Source organism: Haematobia irritans, chromosome 1 (assembly GCF_050003625.1).
Source record: "Haematobia irritans isolate KBUSLIRL chromosome 1, ASM5000362v1, whole genome shotgun sequence".
NCBI lineage: Eukaryota > Metazoa > Arthropoda > Insecta > Diptera > Muscidae > Haematobia > Haematobia irritans.
The window spans coordinates 88,754,942-88,774,474 of NC_134397.1; the positions used below are offsets into that span (position 1 = coordinate 88,754,942).

Here is a 19,533-nt window from a genome sequence, read left to right on the forward strand (position 1 = left end):
TTTACGTACACAGAAAAAAATATCACCAAAATATTTCCAATTAAAAAGTTAATTGAAGTTGAAAATTTTTTCAATTAATAAATTAATTGATACAATTAACTTTTTAATCATGATAGAAACATTAAGTTAATTTAGTCAATGATGGAAAATTTTAAAATTTTTAATTAAAAAAATAATTGATACAATTAACTTTTTAATCAAATTCGGAAGACTAATTCAGTTAAAAAAGTGCTGATTTTTTTTTAAATTTTTAATTAAAAATGTATTTCAAACAATCATTTGTTAATCCAAATAAAAACTCTAAGCCAATTCAGAAAGTAATTAAAAATAGTTACCTTTTTTAATTGATAAATTAATTGAGTTTTGCAATCAACATCAATTAAATTTTTAATTGAATCAATTAAAAAATTAATTGAAATTTGCTGAAAAAATCAATTAATTTTTTAATCAAGAATTTTTTCTAAGCCCAATTGAAACTGTGATTGATACTATCATTTTCGTGATTGAAGACATTTCAATTAAAAAATTAATTGGATCAATTAATTTGGTGATTGAATTAGAAAAAAATTTTTTTTGTGTATACATTAGTTAAATTAACTACAACAGAGGAAAAAATTATATATAAATGAAGCATAAAAACTAACTAAATTCGAGCCTCCCACAAAATTGTTCAGAATTTCTTAAAATTTTTATAATTTACTAGTAACGCGCCCATGTTGAACTTCGTGTGGCACTAAAGACATTTTTGCAATTTTGAACTCCAATTTTTTCCTTCATACTACGAAATTTTCTTTAATGAATAAGTGAAAAATAATAATTTTGTTTAATAAATTTTCTTGAAATTGTCGAAAATAATTTCCTAATTTTTGTGAAATTGGCGTGACATCTGCACTTCTACTACAGTATAGTTAAAATTTTCTAAAATTAATCTATTTTTTTTCTAAAACTAAGTAAAATTTTCTTTTCCGGTGGGTTCACTGTTTTTTCAGTGTATTAAGAAAGCGCCTTGATGTAAATAGTATAAACCAGTTGTCATTGTATTAAATTTATTTTATTAATTAAGATTATATATATATAAATTTATTTTATTAATTAAGTATTAACCACCAAAATCACTTCCTTTTAATATAATTATTTGAGTTTTAATTAATTTTCTTAATTTTTCGTCGATTTTTATTAACTTTTCCAGGAAGTAAATATAGCATTTTATGTTTTTTGTTTTTCAGCCAAAATAAAAATAATTCGCTATTTTTATCTTTACTATTTCTAGAAAAATTATATTTATTTTAGTATGGGCAAGTTTGGGCAGACAAACTTTACAGCACGTAAAAGTATACTTCCTCACGAACAATAACAAGCAAAGATTTTCATTAACAATCGTTAACAAATCTAGTTCTACTCCTCGCAAATATACTTATGTACGAAATTTTTCACAAATCAACACCACTATTGAAACCACACCCAGAAAAAAGTGTTCGAAACTAAAGGAAAAAATGTTCATCAAATTAGTTTAGCCATTTTATTTCCATTCAGTTAAATTTTTGTGTGAAATAATAAATTTTACTTGTTTCAGTAAAAAAATCCTAAACTGAAAGCAGGAATCGTTCATTAACTAGAATAAGGCATGGAATTTTACTAATACGGTTTTCTTCGCTGGGTATAAGAATTTACTACTGAACAAGAAAATTTTATTCACTGATAACAAAGCATTCGTAAAAATAAACAAAACCCGAACTAAAACCAAGTTTCCTCAAATTTAGTAAAATTTCTTATAAAATGATAATTCTGACTTCCTTTATTATAGAAAGCTTATCATACATACGAATAACAATTGACATAGTAAATATATATATATATATATATATATAGAACTAAAACCAAGTTTCCTCAAATTTAGTAAAATTTCTTATAAAATGATAATTCTGACTTCCTTTATTATAGAAAGCTTATCATACATACGAATAACAATTGACATAGTAAATATATATATATATATATATATATATATATATATATATATATATATATATATATATATATATATATATATATATATATATATATATATATATATATATAAAGGGTGATTTGTTAAGAGCTTGATAACTTTTTTAAAAAAAAAACGCATAAAATTTGCAAAATCTCATCGGTTCTTTATTTGAAACGTTAGATTGGTCCATGACATTTACTTTTTGAAGATAATTTCATTTAAATGTTGACCGCGGCTGCGTCTTAGGTGGTCCATTCGGAAAGTCCAATTTTGGGCAACTTTTTCGAGCATTTCGGCCGGAATAGCCCGAATTTCTTCGGAAATGTTGTCTTCCAAAGCTGGAATAGTTGCTGGCTTATTTCTGTAGACTTTAGACTTGACGTAGCCCCACAAAAAATAGTCTAAAGGCGTCAAATCGCATGATCTTGGTGGCCAACTTACCGGTCCATTTCTTGAGATGAATTGTTCTCCGAAGTTTTCCCTCAAAATGGCCATAGAGTCGCGAGCTGTGTGGCATGTAGCGCCATCTTGTTGAAACCACATGTCAACCAAGTTCAGTTCTTCCATTTTTGGCAACAAAAAGTTTGTTAGCATCGAACGATAGCGATCGCCATTCACCGTAACGTTGCGTCCAACAGCATCTTTGAAAAAATACGGTCCAATGATTCACCAGCGTACAAACCACACCAAACAGTGCATTTTTCGGGATGCATGGGCAGTTCTTGAACGGCTTCTGGTTGCTCTTCACTCCAAATGCGGCAATTTTGCTTATTTACGTAGCCATTCAACCAGAAATGAGCCTCATCGCTGAACAAAATGTGTCGATAAAAAAGCGGATTTTCTGCCAACTTTTCTAGGGCCCATTCACTGAAAATATAATATATATATATATATATATAATATATATATATATATATATATATATATATATATATTATATATATATATATATATATATATATATATATATATATATATATATATATATATATATATATATATATATATATATATATATATATTATATATATATATATATATATATATATATATATATATATATATATATATATATATATATATATATATATATATATATAAAGGGTGATTTGTTAAGAGCTTGATAACTTTTTTTAAAAAAAAAACGCATAAAATTTGCAAAATCTCATCGGTTCTTTATTTGAAACGTTAGATTGGTCCATGACATTTACTTTTGAAGATAATTTCATTAAATGTTGACCGCGGCTGCGTCTTAGGTGGTCCATTCGGAAAGTCCAATTTTGGGCAACTTTTTCGAGCATTTCGGCCGAATAGCCCGAATTTCTTCGGAAATGTTGTCTTCCAAAGCTGGAATAGTTGCTGGCTTATTTCTGTAGACTTTAGACTTGACGTAGCCCCACAAAAAATAGTCTAAAGGCGTCAAATCGCATGATCTTGGTGGCCAACTTACCGGTCCATTTCTTGAGATGAATTGTTCTCCGAAGTTTTCCCTCAAAATGGCCATAGAGTCGCGAGCTGTGTGGCATGTAGCGCCATCTTGTTGAAACCACATGTCAACCAAGTTCAGTTCTTCCATTTTTGGCAACAAAAAGTTTGTTAGCATCGAACGATAGCGATCGCCATTCACCGTAACGTTGCGTCCAACAGCATCTTTGAAAAAATACGGTCCAATGATTCCACCAGCGTACAAACCACACCAAACAGTGCATTTTTCGGGATGCATGGGCAGTTCTTGAACGGCTTCTGGTTGCTCTTCACTCCAAATGCGGCAATTTTGCTTATTTACGTAGCCATTCAACAGAAATGAGCCTCATCGCTGAACAAAATTAGTCGATAAAAAAGCGGATTTTCTGCCAACTTTTCTAGGGCCCATTCACTGAAAATTCGACGTTGTGGCAGATCGTTCGTCTATTCATGATGAAATGTCAAAGCATACTGAACATCTTTCTCTTTGACACCATGTCTGAAATCCCACGTGATCTGTCAAATACTAATGCATGAAAATCCTAACCTCAAAAGAATCACCCTTTATATATATATATATATATATATATATATATATATATAATATATATATATATATATATATATATATATATATATATATATATATATATATATATATATATATATATATATATATATATATATATATATATATATATATATATATATATATATATATATATATATATATATATATATATATATATATATATATATATATATTATATATATATATCAGCCAACCTGTTATCAACCGATCTGACTCAAAGTTAGCGTACTCTAATTTTCTAAAGTACTAACTGTATGTGAAAAACAACTGAGTAAAGTATAAAGTCGGACGGGGCCGACTATATCATACCCTAACCACCCCTATTGAATTAGTAAACATAACCATTTGTGGGGTAACATTGATATAGGTTTGGGGAGATAAACTGCAGTTCCATATTTAAGAAAATTAAAGGGTACATGTTTATGGGTGTTTTGTCTCAATCTGAACGGAAATGTTTGATATTAGGAGCAATATTCAGTATTGCCAGGGAAAATTTTCGGTTCCCTACTTTCCGCTACATTCCCAAAAATTTTTCTTTACAATATTTTTCGTTAAATTCAAACAAACTTTATAAAACAAAAATGGTTCTAGAGGTTTTTTTCTGTTTGGTAGATTGGGAGAATACTTGATGTTTTGGTAGATTACATCTCTATAGAAATAAAATTTTGGAAAAAGTTTCTATAAATAAGTTTCTATATAAAATAGAAATAAAATTAAAAAAAATTCTATAGAAATACAATTTTGGCAAAATTTTCTACAGGAATAAAATTTTGACAAAATTTTCTATAGGAATATTTGTTTGATAGATTTGTGGTAAAATTTTATTCAAATTTCGGTAGATTTTTTTTTGCACGAGTGGTAACCATGGTTACCACACATTGTTAAAGATCATTCTAATTTCCTCCTCCAGAGCCACCAAACTGTAAAAATTATTAATAATTGTGTTGCGGGAAAAAAGACCCTACATTGTGCCCCTACGTCCCTACAAGACGTTAAATATTAGAAAAAAACTTACCTGTAGGGAATTTCCCCTAATTCTGGCAACACTGGCTATAGGTGATTTTGCACCACTAATATTGAGCCCATTATTAAAAAAAGAGGAAATCGCTCAATTAGTGTGGGTAATAAATCAAAATTTATAAAATTCGGGCAATATTATTATATAAGAGCTACAAGTAAGTACACCCAGAAAAAGTGTCTTCGAAACTAAAGGAAAAAATGTTCATCAATTTAGTTTAGCCATTTTATTTCCATTCAGTTAAATTTTAGTGTGAAATAATAAAATTTACTTGTTTCAGTAAAAAAATCCTAAATTCAAAGCAGTTAGGAATAGTTCATTAACTAGAATAAGGCATGGCATTTTACTAATACTGTTTTCTTCGCTGGGTATAAGAATTTACTACTGAAAAAGAAAATGTTATTTACTGATAAGAAAGCATTCGTAAAAATAAACAAAAACCGAACTAAAACCAAGTTTCCTCAAATTTAGTAAGATTTCTTATAAAATGATAATTCTGACTTCCTTTATTATAGAAAGCTTATCATACATACGAACAACACTTGGCATAGAAAAATATTTTAGTTCATTCGTACTAAGAAATATTCAATCCTTTCAATACTTAAGGAAACACACTTGTTAGAATATAGGAAAATTTCCTATATTTATTTTATCTACCTGTACCTGCGTGGGTTGTTTTTTAGTTGGAATCGCGTTGTTATGGTATACGGAGAGATTGTTAAAAAATAATACAGTAAAATAATATAATAAAAAACAAAAAAAAATATATATAAAATATTTGTTATTTTAAACTAGTGAGAAAAATGTTCATTTTTTTGAAAATTGGTTTATAAAAAAGAAAACGCCAGCAGAATAACAACCTCTTCATTCGACTTCATTTTTGAAATCTTCAATTAACAGGTAATATTCAGTGACGCTAACCTTTTGTGAAAAATTTGGTTTAGGGGTTTTTGTTTATATTTGTAGGTATTGAAATTGTAAAAGGTGGACAAAATTGCTAGGCAGCAACTTATTCAAAGTGAAAGGTACTAGAAGAAGAAAAAAAAAATAAAATATTTCAAGGCAAGTCGATGCTGTTGATTCTAAATAAATATATTTAATATATTAATAAAGCATGTATTTTATTGAAGAAAAATTGCTTATATAAATACATAAAATTGTATTTAAAAACGAAGGTAAGCAGTTCTAAATTTGAAGTAAAAGGTTTACCACAAATATGTAAGATTTGTCCAAATGAATGAAAAAAGTTCAATAAAATCATTCCATATATGAATTCAATTCAGTTAAATTTTTTCATTCTGTAGTATAGTTGTACATAAATATAGGAAAATGTTAACTAATATATGGAATGCATTCTACCTAATTTCTACGAAAATCACATCGTTCAAACAAATAAAAATGTCTTTGGCGCTATACGAAGTTCAACTTTCTTCACAATGAGTTCATTTTAACTTAAAGAAGAGGTCACTTTTTTCTGGGTGTATAAATATGATCGGCTAGTATATCAAAATTTAAAATTTGAGTAACATTGGTTAAAAAATACGAGGGCGGTTCGGAAACTTCTTAGCCTGCCAATTAAAGAGAATAATTAGTTTTTCAAAAATATTTTTATTTTTCAATATAATCTTCTGAAACTTCAATACACTTAGTCCAACGCTTTTCTAGCAATTCTATCCCTTGATTCAAATAGTTTCCTCAAGGTCTTCAAAATAGTGGTTTACAACTGTAATTGCATCTTCATATGAGGTAAAACGCTTGCCAGCAAGGTATTTTTTTAGATTTGGGAACAAGTAAAAGTCACTGGGAGCTAAATCAGGAGAATAACTCCTGACTCATACTTTAATTCGTTGATTTTAGCCATTGTTAAAACACTCTTGTGCGCTGGTGCGTTGTCTTGGTGAAAAATTATTTTTTTGTGTTGTAAGCCAGGACATTTTTCTCGAATTTGTACATTTAATTGATCCAAAAGGTTGCATTGGACTCTGAATTTATTGTTTTACCCTTTTGCAGATAGTCAATCAATAAAATGCCTTTGAAGTCCCAAAAAACCGTTGCCATTACCTTACCATCCGATTGAATTGTTTTTGCCTTCTTTGGGGCACTTCCTCCAGCTTCAGTCCATTGTTTGGATTGTTCTTTTGTCTCTGGAGTATAGTGGTGGATTCATGTCTCATCAACAGTTATGAAACGACGCTTAAAATCCATTTTATTTCGCGTAAAACGATCCAAACAAGCTTGAGAAATTTTCATTCTTATGCGTTTTTGATCGACTGTTAACAAATGCGGCACCCATCTTGCAGAAAGCTTTTTCATCTGTAGTTCTTCATGCAAAATTAAATGGACTCGATCATTTGAGATGCCCATGATATTAGCAATTTCACGCACTTTTATTCGTCGATCATTTAATACCATATCATGCACTTTGGCTACAATTTCTGTTGTTGTTGCTGTTTTTGGACGTCCACTACGTGGTTCATCTTCAATGCAATGCTTGTACGACCACGTTTAAATTCAGCAACCCAATTTTTTCCATTGTAAAAAAATTGCGGATGTGGCTTTTTTGAACACCTGTTTCTATATGAAGGAGTTGCCAGATCGAGACAAAACTTAACATGTGTTCATAACAGACATGTGTTCCAAAACACTTAACTTTTTTCTGTTTATACCGCGCTTTTTGTGCTAGGCTAAGAAGTTTCCGAACTGCCCTCGTAAGAGTATTATGGCCAAATTTTGGAAAATCGAGCGATGTATATATATGCACTCAGAAAATTCAACGAGTTAACTACAAGTAAATTCCATAATATTAAGTAGTTCACTCACAGTTAGTTAAATTTAACTATTGATGAACAAAATTAACTCAGTGGAAGTAAATTGAACTTACGGCTATTACCAGCAAAAAGGTTAAGAACTCCCAATGAGTTCATAATTGGACTGAAGCAAATATAATAATAGGGAATACGTATTTTCCCGAACGTACGAAGAAGTTTCTCAGCGTTACTGAACTTTTACTATGCAATATTATGAAGTCTACACGCAGAGAAGGAATGTGATCACCCCAAACATGTTTCAAGAGCAAAATGTTATTTTTAGACGGAGAACATGGAACATGTTTGCCCCAAAATAATTTCTGAAAAAATAACATGGTTGCGAAAAACAGGTTGCATTTTCCCGGTCAAAAAATAATATTTTGCTCTTGAAACATGTTTGAGGTGATCATATTCCTTCTCTGTGTGTAGTTGGACACGAAATTTCCATTTTTGGTATAAATAAACTAACGATGAATGTCAATTCTAACTACCGTTAAGTGAATCTATTTCTAGACAATAGTTCATCTCCGAAACATGTGCTTGTGTGGTGTTTTTAAAAATATACACCCTTGACTGTATGTGTTAATGAATACATGCAGCCAAGCAAGAAAAGAATAAACAAAGTCACGTTTGGTTGTTGATGAGTATAAGAGCTAATTGGCCCAGTGGATAGTGTTTAGTTAGAAAACTGATGGTACGCGGTTCGATCCTCCGTCCGGACAAAAGGTAAAATTTTGTAAAATGATAAAAAAAATCTAATAAATGATTCTAAAGGATTTCTACTACAGAAGAGTAAGTGATTTGTACTAAATATAGGTTAGAAATTGGGATCCTCCACCTTGAGGTTTCCTTGTTCCAAGTCAAGTAAATAAAATTTACTCGCTAATGGGTTCACTCTTCTCTGAGTGTGGGAGCTATATCTATAAATCTGAAACAATTTGTTTTTGGTTTTGATTGATACCATAGAAGGTTACCTTGTACAAAATTTGAGGAAGATAAGATAAGAAATGAGGCCTCTATGGACAAAAATAAAGTTATTAGTGGCAAATTTGTCAAAATCGTGCGATACATTTGTATGGGAGCTATATCTAAATGTGAAACAATTTCAATGAAATTTTGAAAACAGTTCGTACTATAGAAGACTGGATCTAGCCAACTTTAAGTAAGATCGGTTAATAAAAAGGGGTTTTATGTCCAAATTTGGGAAAATCGAGCGGTACATATATATGGGTGCTATATCAAAATCTGAACCGATTTATTCCAAATTCAACAGCGTCCTTGTGCCAAAAAACACCCTGTACCAAATTTCATAAAAATCGGACAGACAGACGGACGGACACCAAGTGGTAAATCGACTCAGGAGGTGATTCTGAGTCGATCGGTACATATATTATGGGGTATAAAACCAATATTTCTGGTAGGCACGTTTTCTGGTCGATCAAAGTTATTATACCCTGACCACTATGTGGTTTAGGGTATACAAATCCTGGAAATCAGGTCAGATTTGAATATAGCTCCCATATATATGCATCGCCGATTTTCGAAAATTTGGTCATAAAAAACATTATTTGTTAACCTCTTATTCAATCTTACTCAAATTTAGCGTAGTCAAATTACAACTGATTTTAAAACTTTTTTGCAGTTGCTGCTGTTTAAACGAATACTTTTATTACATTTTTCACCCAAGCAACGGCAAATTGGGTCTATAATGTTTCCAATATTATCTGAATTTAAAACATTAAATGGTAAACTGTCTTCGTTTACCAGGTCGATGTAACTCCGAAATAGTTGCTTTTTGCTTATCTCAATTTTAACAGTTTGTTTTCTGAATTTTTTTGTAACTCCACCACTTATTATCATGTCATGCATTTTTATTCAATGCGATTTTAAATTAAAAAGTCTATTTTTTAGTTCACTGCCGCATATTTTACATTTTGCGTTTTCATTGTCTTCACAAATGTTAAATTTTTCTAATATTGTTTAGCCTTGGTGCCATTATGACTACGACTAAACAGCAAACTCAAACGACTTACGTATCCCAGTCGGATAATTCGTGGGCCCTGCATTTATAAGAGCTGAAAAAACGCATTATAAAAGCGTCAATGAAACTTCCAACGCAGCTTACATGATAAGGTGTTTTAACATCTGTGTTTTTAAAATTTTTCTAAAGACGAAAAGATTCAATAGGCATTGCCCATTCGCTGTCTATTTTAAGCTCAACATCGGAACGACTACTAATGACATTTCAACTTACACGAGAAGGCTTGTTTTTTATTCAAATTATTTCATTTAAAAACGAATCACACTTATTATTTCTGGCGGAAATTTTTTGAAATTACAGTTTACAGTGGATGAAGTTGAAATTACATGTCTTCTTAAGTCTTAAACAATAAGAGGCATCGTTTTCTATGAAAGTATCACTACAGGGCAAATGTTACAGAAAAAAGTGAACCCACCAGGAATTCTTCGTTAATTTTAGAAAATGTAGATTATTTTTAATGAATGTTATATATATATTTTTCGAAAGAAAATTTATTAGACATAATTAATCACATGTTAAAAACAAGTAAGGAAAGTCTAAAGTCGGCCGGGCCCTACTATATTATACCCTGCACCACTTTGTAGATCTAAATTTTCGATACCATATCACATCCGTCAAATATAAAGGTTTGTACCAAATACATACATTTAACTATCACTCGATCTGGACAGAATTTGATAGAATTCTACAAAATCTATAGACTCAAAATTTAAGTCGGCTAATGCACTAGGGTGGAACACAATGTTAGTAAAAAAATATGGGAAACATTTAAATCTGAAGCAATTTTAAGGAAACTTCGCAAAAGTTTATTTATGATTTATCGCTCGATATATATGTATTAGAAGTTTAGGAAAATTAGAGTCATTTTTACAACTTTTCGACTAAGCAGTGGCGATTTTGCAAGGAAAATGTATTTTGACCATTTTTCAGTTTGACGGTTGAATCGTGAATCCTATAGCTTTTTATGTTAGTAATATTGACTTACTCATGGTGTGGTTTTATATTCATGTTGTTTTTTATTGTTTCATATTTTTATTTTTTTAATTAATTCAAAATTTATATTTTTTTATTATTTTTTAATATTAATAAATTTTTGTTATTTGCTTTAATTATAGTGTATTTATTTGTTTCAAACTCCGTTAGTCAGTTTTTAATACTATTTATGTTATTTTTTCTTATTTTTAAGCTCTTGTCCTTTTTCTTTTAATTTATGATTGTGGTTATGTTTTTGAAGATTTGGAATCCGTATATGGACTTGAGGCTTGGATTTGTGAAGAACGAATAAATAAAAAATAAAACTTGCATATTCCAAAAGCCGAACACCCATTAAAAGTGTACAATTGTCGCGAGACGTTTGCTATATTAGAAAAAAATTACTCATAACGGAATAACTTCTAAATGGGGCAAAAATTAGGAGACTGTGGGTGCCTTCACTGTAAATACTCAAACGTTTTCAGTTGATTATATGTAGTATTTTTGTATTTCTGTTGCAGTGGAAGATTTGAATTTTTTATTTTTAAAATTGAAGATTAATAAATGTGGACCGTGACTTATCTCCGGATCTACATTCTATATGTGCACACTATTTAAAATTAAAGAATTTGGCCCACAATGTAGGGATCTTTTTTTTTCTCGAAATTTTGTAAAAAGAAATATTTTACTTACAAAGGAAACATCATCCTGTGACTCTTCGCTGAAATGGGCTGTACCAACTAAATAAACTTTACTACCAAACGGGGTGTCCAGCACTGTTACCGTTGATGGTAGATTCCTTTCAAACTCTTCCAATGTATCATAAATTTTTATTTCCCGCTTTGTTTGAGGTACAGTTGCCACAGCACTAGTATCGCCGACAGATGCAGGAGAAGCAGTTTCTGCAGCAGATGCCTCTGCAATGGCAATATTAAGCTTTTGTTTACTGGAGTAGATAAGGGATTCCGCCTTACGACGTCGTTTATCGGCTACGTTTTCAATTACTGTATTATGCGTTGAGGCCACAGCTGATGTGGCATTGTGAGCGACGGTAGCATCGCTTATCGATTTAGTATGACCTTTGAGATCAACTGTTTCTGAAATGTCATCATCAGATGATGTTTCAATCACCAAAACTGAATTTTCTATATCTTGATCTCTTATAGAATTTTCATTTATTTCTATAATTGACAAATCGGGATTATCCGTTTTGAATATTGTCTTATTGGCTAATTTCGATTTTGGATCGACTTCTTCTTGAGAAGTATTTGTGTCTGTGCTCTCCGACTGAATGAGTAGCATACTTGCATTTATGGCATTATGATTATCATTAATGGGGTAAGCAGGACCGAAATCATTATGTATTGCGGCCACGTTGTCCGAGAGAATTGCTGCTTCGGAATCTCCATTTAAAGTTGTATCAAAGTCCATGGAACCAGAAGATGCCGAGGAGGAGTTTAAATGTGAAAAATTTTCACTGGACGTAGTGGTTATAGGAGTACTACTGTTTGTTGTTGAATTTAGCGTGCTATTATTATTAGTACTCTCTAAAAAGTAAAAAAATTGTCATGATTATTAAAACTAAATGGATTAATATCTTTATCAAACATACATACCACTAAAGGAAACGAATGTTGTCATATTATCCATAGCACTGTCATATAAACTATTACTTCCGGCGGTATCGTTGTTTATTGATTCTAGACTGTTCTCCGTATTTAACGGTTTTCTGTCTGTCGATGATGTCGCCTTAGCTGTTGCTGGTGTAGTGGAACTCGAAGAAGAAGATGATAAGTCCATATTTGGAAGAATTAGTTGCGATTAAAATTCGTTTGTCGGAGGATGTAATTATCTTTTTAAGTGTGCAAAATAAGGAGGAATGTTGAATTGTCAAAATGTAACCAATCCTGAAAATGCATAGAACTGTGAAAAAAAAAACAATCAAAATTAATGCAAAATATTGCTCTAGTTTTTAGGAGAAACATTTGGGATGATATTTTTGGGCATTATAGTAAGTAATCGTTAAAAATGCAATTCACTTTTTCGTATAGAAAATAAGGGGCATTCGTATTTAAAGGAAATAAAACATTTTTCCTTTTTCTATAGAAATAAAATTTTGACAAAATTTTCCATAGAAATAAAATGTCGACAAAATTTTCTATTGAAATAAAATTTTCACAAAATTTTTTATAGAAATAAAATTTTGACCAAATTTTCTATAGAAATAAAATTTTTGATAAAATTTTCTATAGAAATAAAATTTTGATTAATTTTTTCTATAGAAATAAAATTTTGATAAAATTTTCTATAGAAATAAAATGTTAATAATAAATAAATTTTTTTTATAGATTTACTCATTTGCGAATAAGTTCATTGTTCTTTACTTCTAAAAAAATTTCCCTGAAGACGAACATCGGAGATGTCTCGAAATATTGGATAATATTAAATAAAAATACAACTCAAAAAAACAACAACATCTGTTTTTATTCATATGACCACAAGCCGAACTAAATTTTCTATAGAAATTTTCTATAGAAATAAAATTATGACAACATTTTTTATAGAAATAAAATTCTGATAAAATTTTCTATAGAAATAAAATATTGATAAAAATTTTTATAGAAATAAAATTTTCACAAAGTTTTCTATAGAAATAAAATTTTGATAAAATTTTCTATAGAAATACAATGTTGATAAAATTTTCTATACAAATAAAATTTTGATAAAATATGGCCCGTTTGCAATACCATCCGACCTACATCAATGACAACTACTTATGCCAAGTTTCAAGTCGATAGCTTGTTTCGTTCGGAAGTTAGCGTGATTTCAACAGACGGTCGGACGGACATGCGTAGATCGACTCAGAATTTCACCGCGACCCAGAATATATATACTTTATGGGGGGTCTTAGAGCAATATTTCGATGTATTACAAACGGAATGACAAACTTAATATACCCCCTTCCTATGGTGGATGGTATAAAAAATAGACAAAAACTACAAAAATAAATTTACTTTTGCTAGTTACATATAAAAACATAACAAATTTAAACATTTACCTTGTTAGAATTACTCATTTTATCGTCAATAAGCTTAACTATTAATTACACACTTATATCTAAAGAAACACAAACTGTATGACTTCTTTTCTCATTAAGCATGATTCCATTTTTTGTCATAACATACTCGAGAACTTTGCAAATTCCCGAAATTCCCGCTAAATGTTCGAGTATTCTCGATTATTTCGTTTTACCAAATGCAATCGAATGTTTGCTTGCGACCGAGAATGGAAACAAATGCACAACTTCAATGATGTGACGTCAAAACAACATTCACTCGATACTGAATTATTGGGTGTGATTCAATACATTCATACATTTACATTCATTCGAACCGATTCGATCAAGCCAGTGTTCTCATTCTATTCATTCGATCAACGAAGATTATTCAATCTTCTCGAACCGTTTCATGAGTGCAGTTGTGTGCGCTATGAATGAATGTTCTCATGCAATGCTCTAATTCGAACTTTGAAAATCAATGAAAAGGAACTGGTAATTCCTAGATGCCCTGAAAGGAATATTTATCCTAATCCTACACACAAAAAAATTTTTTGATTTCAATCACGAAAATAATTTTTTTAATTGAATTATGTCTTCAATCACGAAAATGATAGCATCAATCACCCATTTTGATTGAAAACCAACACGATTTTCAATTAAAAATTTAATTGACTTTTGTCACGGAATCAATTAATTGTGTGATTGAATCAAATGAAAACGTGATTGATTTTTAACATAAAATTCAATCACAGTTTTAATTGAATCAATTAAAATTTTAATTCATTTCGCGACAAAAATCAATCATCTATTTGATTCATTCAATTAAATAATTAATTGAAATTGGCTATAAATTTCATTCAGAAAATTTATATATTGCGGCCCCAAAATCGTATTTAGTTTTATTTGAAATAAAAGAAAATATGCGTTTCTTATAAAAAATCAACATTTTATTTTTGTGAATTATGCTATAGACAGAAGAATTTGGTTCTTGTTATTTGTGTGTTTTGTTCTAACATAACTTACACATACAATTACTATCAATAAATAACAACTATAGGGTGAAAAAATAAATAATATAAATCATTCACTTCCTTATCATAATAACCATGTCAGCATGTTCCTTCTAATATGTAGATGCGCCTAGATTTCCAATAAATCAGCAGTCTGTAAGCTAAATAAGTTTTTCTGAAAAAAAAACAGAATAATTCGAATTTAATTTTGTTCAATTAAAAGTTAATTTTGTTGAACATTAGCTGCATAGAATATCAAGTTCAATTCTTAGTTCCAGGTTGCAGATTTATAATCTTCTTTTGCAGTTGTAGTCTTTTAGCATAAAAAGGTGTGTATCGGTAATTTAATTCCGTTCCAAAATTTCCACACATTGAAATCGTCTATTAAAATTTGAAACAATCAAATACAAAAATAAAGGGAAAGCAATGTAATATTTGGTATTATATTGATGATACTTTGTAAATTCTGGAAATAGAAAAAAAATATAAATGGAAAATACATATTTTTGTCGGATATTTTTCATATTTTTAAATCCAAAAGAAAGAACTTTTTTACCATTACATAATTCAGCTCATTAGTTTATATATCAGATATACTGTTCTCTACTTGGGCTCAAACTGAAAAAGACAGGTAAAACAAAAATTTAATTTAATGCCAACGCTACTTCGCAAGGTGAATCTTCCAACAAATCCATACCGTTTTTGGTTTTAAGAAAACTAGGAGTGAATAAAATTTATAATTTTAAAAGATCAGTACGGTACCCACCTTTTGATTGCAAACATATTCTTATATATTTGATAAAACTATGGAGTTGGTGGGATTGATTGGTCAATTTCACGAAATAAAATTGGTCACTAAAATAAATGAATAAAAAATATTATTTTAGTCCGTTTGATGTAAACAGGCTTCATTGGAAAACGGTATTCACAGTTCACAATTTCTTACCTTCAATAAACGTAGATTGCTTTCCATTTTTACAATACCACAAAACACAAACACAGGTAATTTCAAAGGCGTTCTGTTATATATTTCTTCAAACCTTTACCACGTGGCCATTTGTTGTTGCACACTTTATTTATTTCAACCCTATGCTATGATGTGTTGTTGCTTTCAAAATCTATATGCACACATTTTGAATGCAGCAGACAGAATGTCGCCAATCATGTTTTTCAATTTACGCGAAACAAAAACCCAACCGACTGATCTCTCCATCATACATTGTTGAATAAATACCCATTCTCTTGTTCTCTTTTCGCTCTTACCATTGCTCAAAATTATTCCATTTCAATCACAAAGGTGATGGAATCAATCACATGTGTAATTGGAAACGGAAAAATTTTCAAATCACGTCATTTCCGAATTGATTAACAAATTTATTGAATCAATTAATATTTTAATTGGAAACGTAACAAATATCAATCATATTTTTAATTGGTTTTTATTCGGATTTGATTAAATAATTAATTAAATCAATTAACATATTTATTGAATCCGTTTCCAAATTCAATTAATTGTTTAATTGAAAAAATTTTGATGATAATTTTTTGTGTGTAGATATCAATTCAGAGCATGCACTGAAAAAAAAGCATACCCGGTTCCAAAGATTTTGTCTTTACTTTAAAAAATTTGGTATTGATTCCGAGCCATAGAAGCGGAGAATACAAGTAAGGATACTTTTAAGACACAATCCTCTTTTAAAATCGGGTTTTGTGTACTTGCTTCTAGGAAGCAAATTTTAATTTTTCGCTTTTTCAGCTTTTTTTCTTCATATGCTATCAAAGTCCTTTAAAACAAGTTAACGACTTTATTTTCCTTCTAGTAGAAATTATGCTGTGTTTCAAGTTAAAAACGTCTTTAAAATAAAGTGTTGAAAAACATGTCCTATATTTGAACGATTTTTTGCTTTGTAGTCAAGATGCAAAAAAGACAACAAATTTTAAGACAATTTCATTAAATTTAAAGATTTTTTCTAAATTATTAAAGTCAAGTTGACCTTAGCCCAAACATTTTTTTTTCATGTTATGATATCCATTTTTAAATCAAATCACTTAATTATAAGGACAATACGACTTCATTGAAAAGTTTATCGACCTTTGATCAAGGAAAAAAAACTTTATACTAGAGAAATGCGTCTTCTATGCTAAGCAAAATTTGCATTCGTATTTTAAAGACATGAAATCTTTGACCTCACGACAATATTTTTTTCAGTGTGGAACATCACCACGAACTAACCTATACATCATCAAAGAGCCCAACATCGTCCGACGGCTCCTAAGGTTGGGTAAATGAATCAGCTTCAATCTAGAAGTGTAAGGAGGAAGAAAAAAGAACTTCTTCTGCATCGGTTCTGACCTACCAATGTAAAATTCTAACTCCTTTTTCTTTTAATTTATGATTGTGGTTATGTTTTTGAAGATTTGGAATCCGTACATAGACTTGCGGCTTGGATTTGTAAAGAAAGAATGAATAAAAAATAAAACTTGCATATTCCAAAACTTGCATATTCCAAAAGCCGAACATCCTTTCAAAGTGTACAATTGTCGTGAGACGTTTGCTATATTAGAAAAAAATTACTCATAACGGAATAATTCCTAAATGGGGACAAAAATTAGGCGACTGTGGGTGTCTTCACTGTAAATACTCAAACGTTTTCAATTGATTATATGTAGTATTTTTGTATTTTGAAGATTAATGTGGACCGTGACTTATCTCCGGATCTACATTGTATATGTGCACACTATTTAAAATTAAATAATTTAACCCACAATGTAGGGATCTTTTTTTCCAAATTTTGTAAAAAGAAATGTTTTACTTACAAAGGAAACATCATCCTGTGACTCTTCGCTGAAATGGGCTGTACCAACTAAGTAAACTTTACTACCAAACGGGGTGTCCACTGTTACCGTTATTGGTAGATTCCTTTCAAACTCTTCCAATGTATCATAAATTTTTATTTCCCGCTTTGTTTGAGATACAGTTGCCACAGCACTAGTATCGCCGACAGATGCAGGCTCTATCCTACCAATGTAAAATTCTAAGTAGAAGTATATGGTCTTAGATAGAATTGTGTACTTATATACATCCAGCAGGATCATGTTGTCAATCAACTCAATAAAATGAGATAATAAAGATCTAGCCAAATTGTATATACTATAACAAATCTTGAATTTTTATCTAAAATCTAATTTTTAGATCTCGATTCCTTACTTTGTTAATATTGTCTAATAGTGAAAGCAGTAATTTATCGTTTTCAGCGCCGAAAATCTGCTTATATTATTTTCATGCTTACTTTTTTCATGAATTAGTAAATTTCAAAGGACAAAATGTTTGGAACTGTATTGTATTTTCGTCTTGTACTGAACTATTAATTTAAATTTAGCTGGAAAATTGAACATAGTCGCCCATGTTCTGATATTCGGGATCGCAAATCGCAAATTTTTTTGGTAATATTTTCTTAACCCCAAAACATACAAACTTGAAATTTGGCAATATTGTCTCTCATGTTCAATTTCAAAAAAAAAAAAAATAAATTGAACACGGGGGTGTCAACATTAAGCAGTAAAATCACCGAAAAATTTTAAATGGCATCAAAGTAAAAACTAACCTTAGGAGGTTAAAAAGCTTCTTGACTTAGCAACCGAGATCGATCCGAACCATTTGTTTTGACCAAAACAATGTTCGGCTCAAAAAGCAGAAGGCGAGGCAGAAGCTTCACAAGTCTGTTCGGTCGAGCTTTATTTTTCAAGTATGAATAAGTATGAAAAATTTTCAATGTATTGTGTATTGTCGACAGATTTTTAGCTTCAAGTCTAAGACTAATCTAGATATATTTTATTTATTTTCATTTATTTCAAAGCCTTTGAAAGGCTGATTTAGCGAATTACAATGTACTACTCTAATTATACCCCGCGCCAAATTTTCTTGTACTGAACTATTAATTTAAATTTAGCTGGAAAATTGAACATAGCCGCCCATGTTCTGATATTCGGGATCGCAAATTATTTTGGTAATATTTTCTTAACCCCAAAACATACAAACTTGAAATTTGGCAATATTGTCTCTCATGTTCAATTTCAAAAAAAAAAAATAAATAATAATAATAAATTGAACACGGGGGTGTCAACATTAAGCAGTAAAATCACCGAAAAATTTTAAATGGCATCAAAGTAAAAACTAACCTTAGGAGGTTAAAAAGCTTCTTGACTTAGCAACCGAGATCGATCCGAACCATTTGTTTTGACCAAAACAATGTTCGGCTCAAAAAGCAGAAGGCGAGGCAGAAGCTCCACAAGTCTGTTCGGTCGAGCTTTATTTTTCAAGTATGAATAAGTATGAAACATTTTCAATGTATTGTGTATTGTCGACAGATTTTTAACTTCAAGTCTAAGACTAATCTAGATATATTTTATTTATTTTCATTTATTTGAGCATTTCAAAGCCCTTGAAAGGCCGATTTAGCGAATTACAATGTACTACTCTAATTATACCCCGCGCCACACTGTGGAACAGGGTATTATAAGTTAGTGCATATGTTTGTAACACCCAGAAGGAGACGAGATAGACACATGGTGTCTTTGGCA

General features: G+C 30.2%; 1 protein-coding gene across 3 annotated transcripts in view; it reads right to left on the reverse strand.

Annotated features, from left to right (window-relative positions):
• Positions 1-19,533, reverse strand: part of LOC142221405 (uncharacterized) — a 35,004-nt gene that overhangs the window by 6,433 nt on the left and 9,038 nt on the right. For 2 of the 3 annotated variants that reach the window (XM_075291121.1, XM_075291120.1), the window contains exons 2-3: positions 12,501-12,791; positions 11,578-12,431 (exon numbers count right to left, since the gene is read on the reverse strand). In XM_075291121.1, coding sequence (XP_075147236.1) covers positions 11,578-12,431; positions 12,501-12,684 — 1,038 coding nt within the window. In that variant the 5' untranslated portion in view covers positions 12,685-12,791. Of the gene's footprint in view, positions 1-11,577; positions 12,432-12,500; positions 12,808-19,533 lie in introns of all 3 variants that reach the window. The other variant, XM_075291119.1, reaches the window with a different exon arrangement.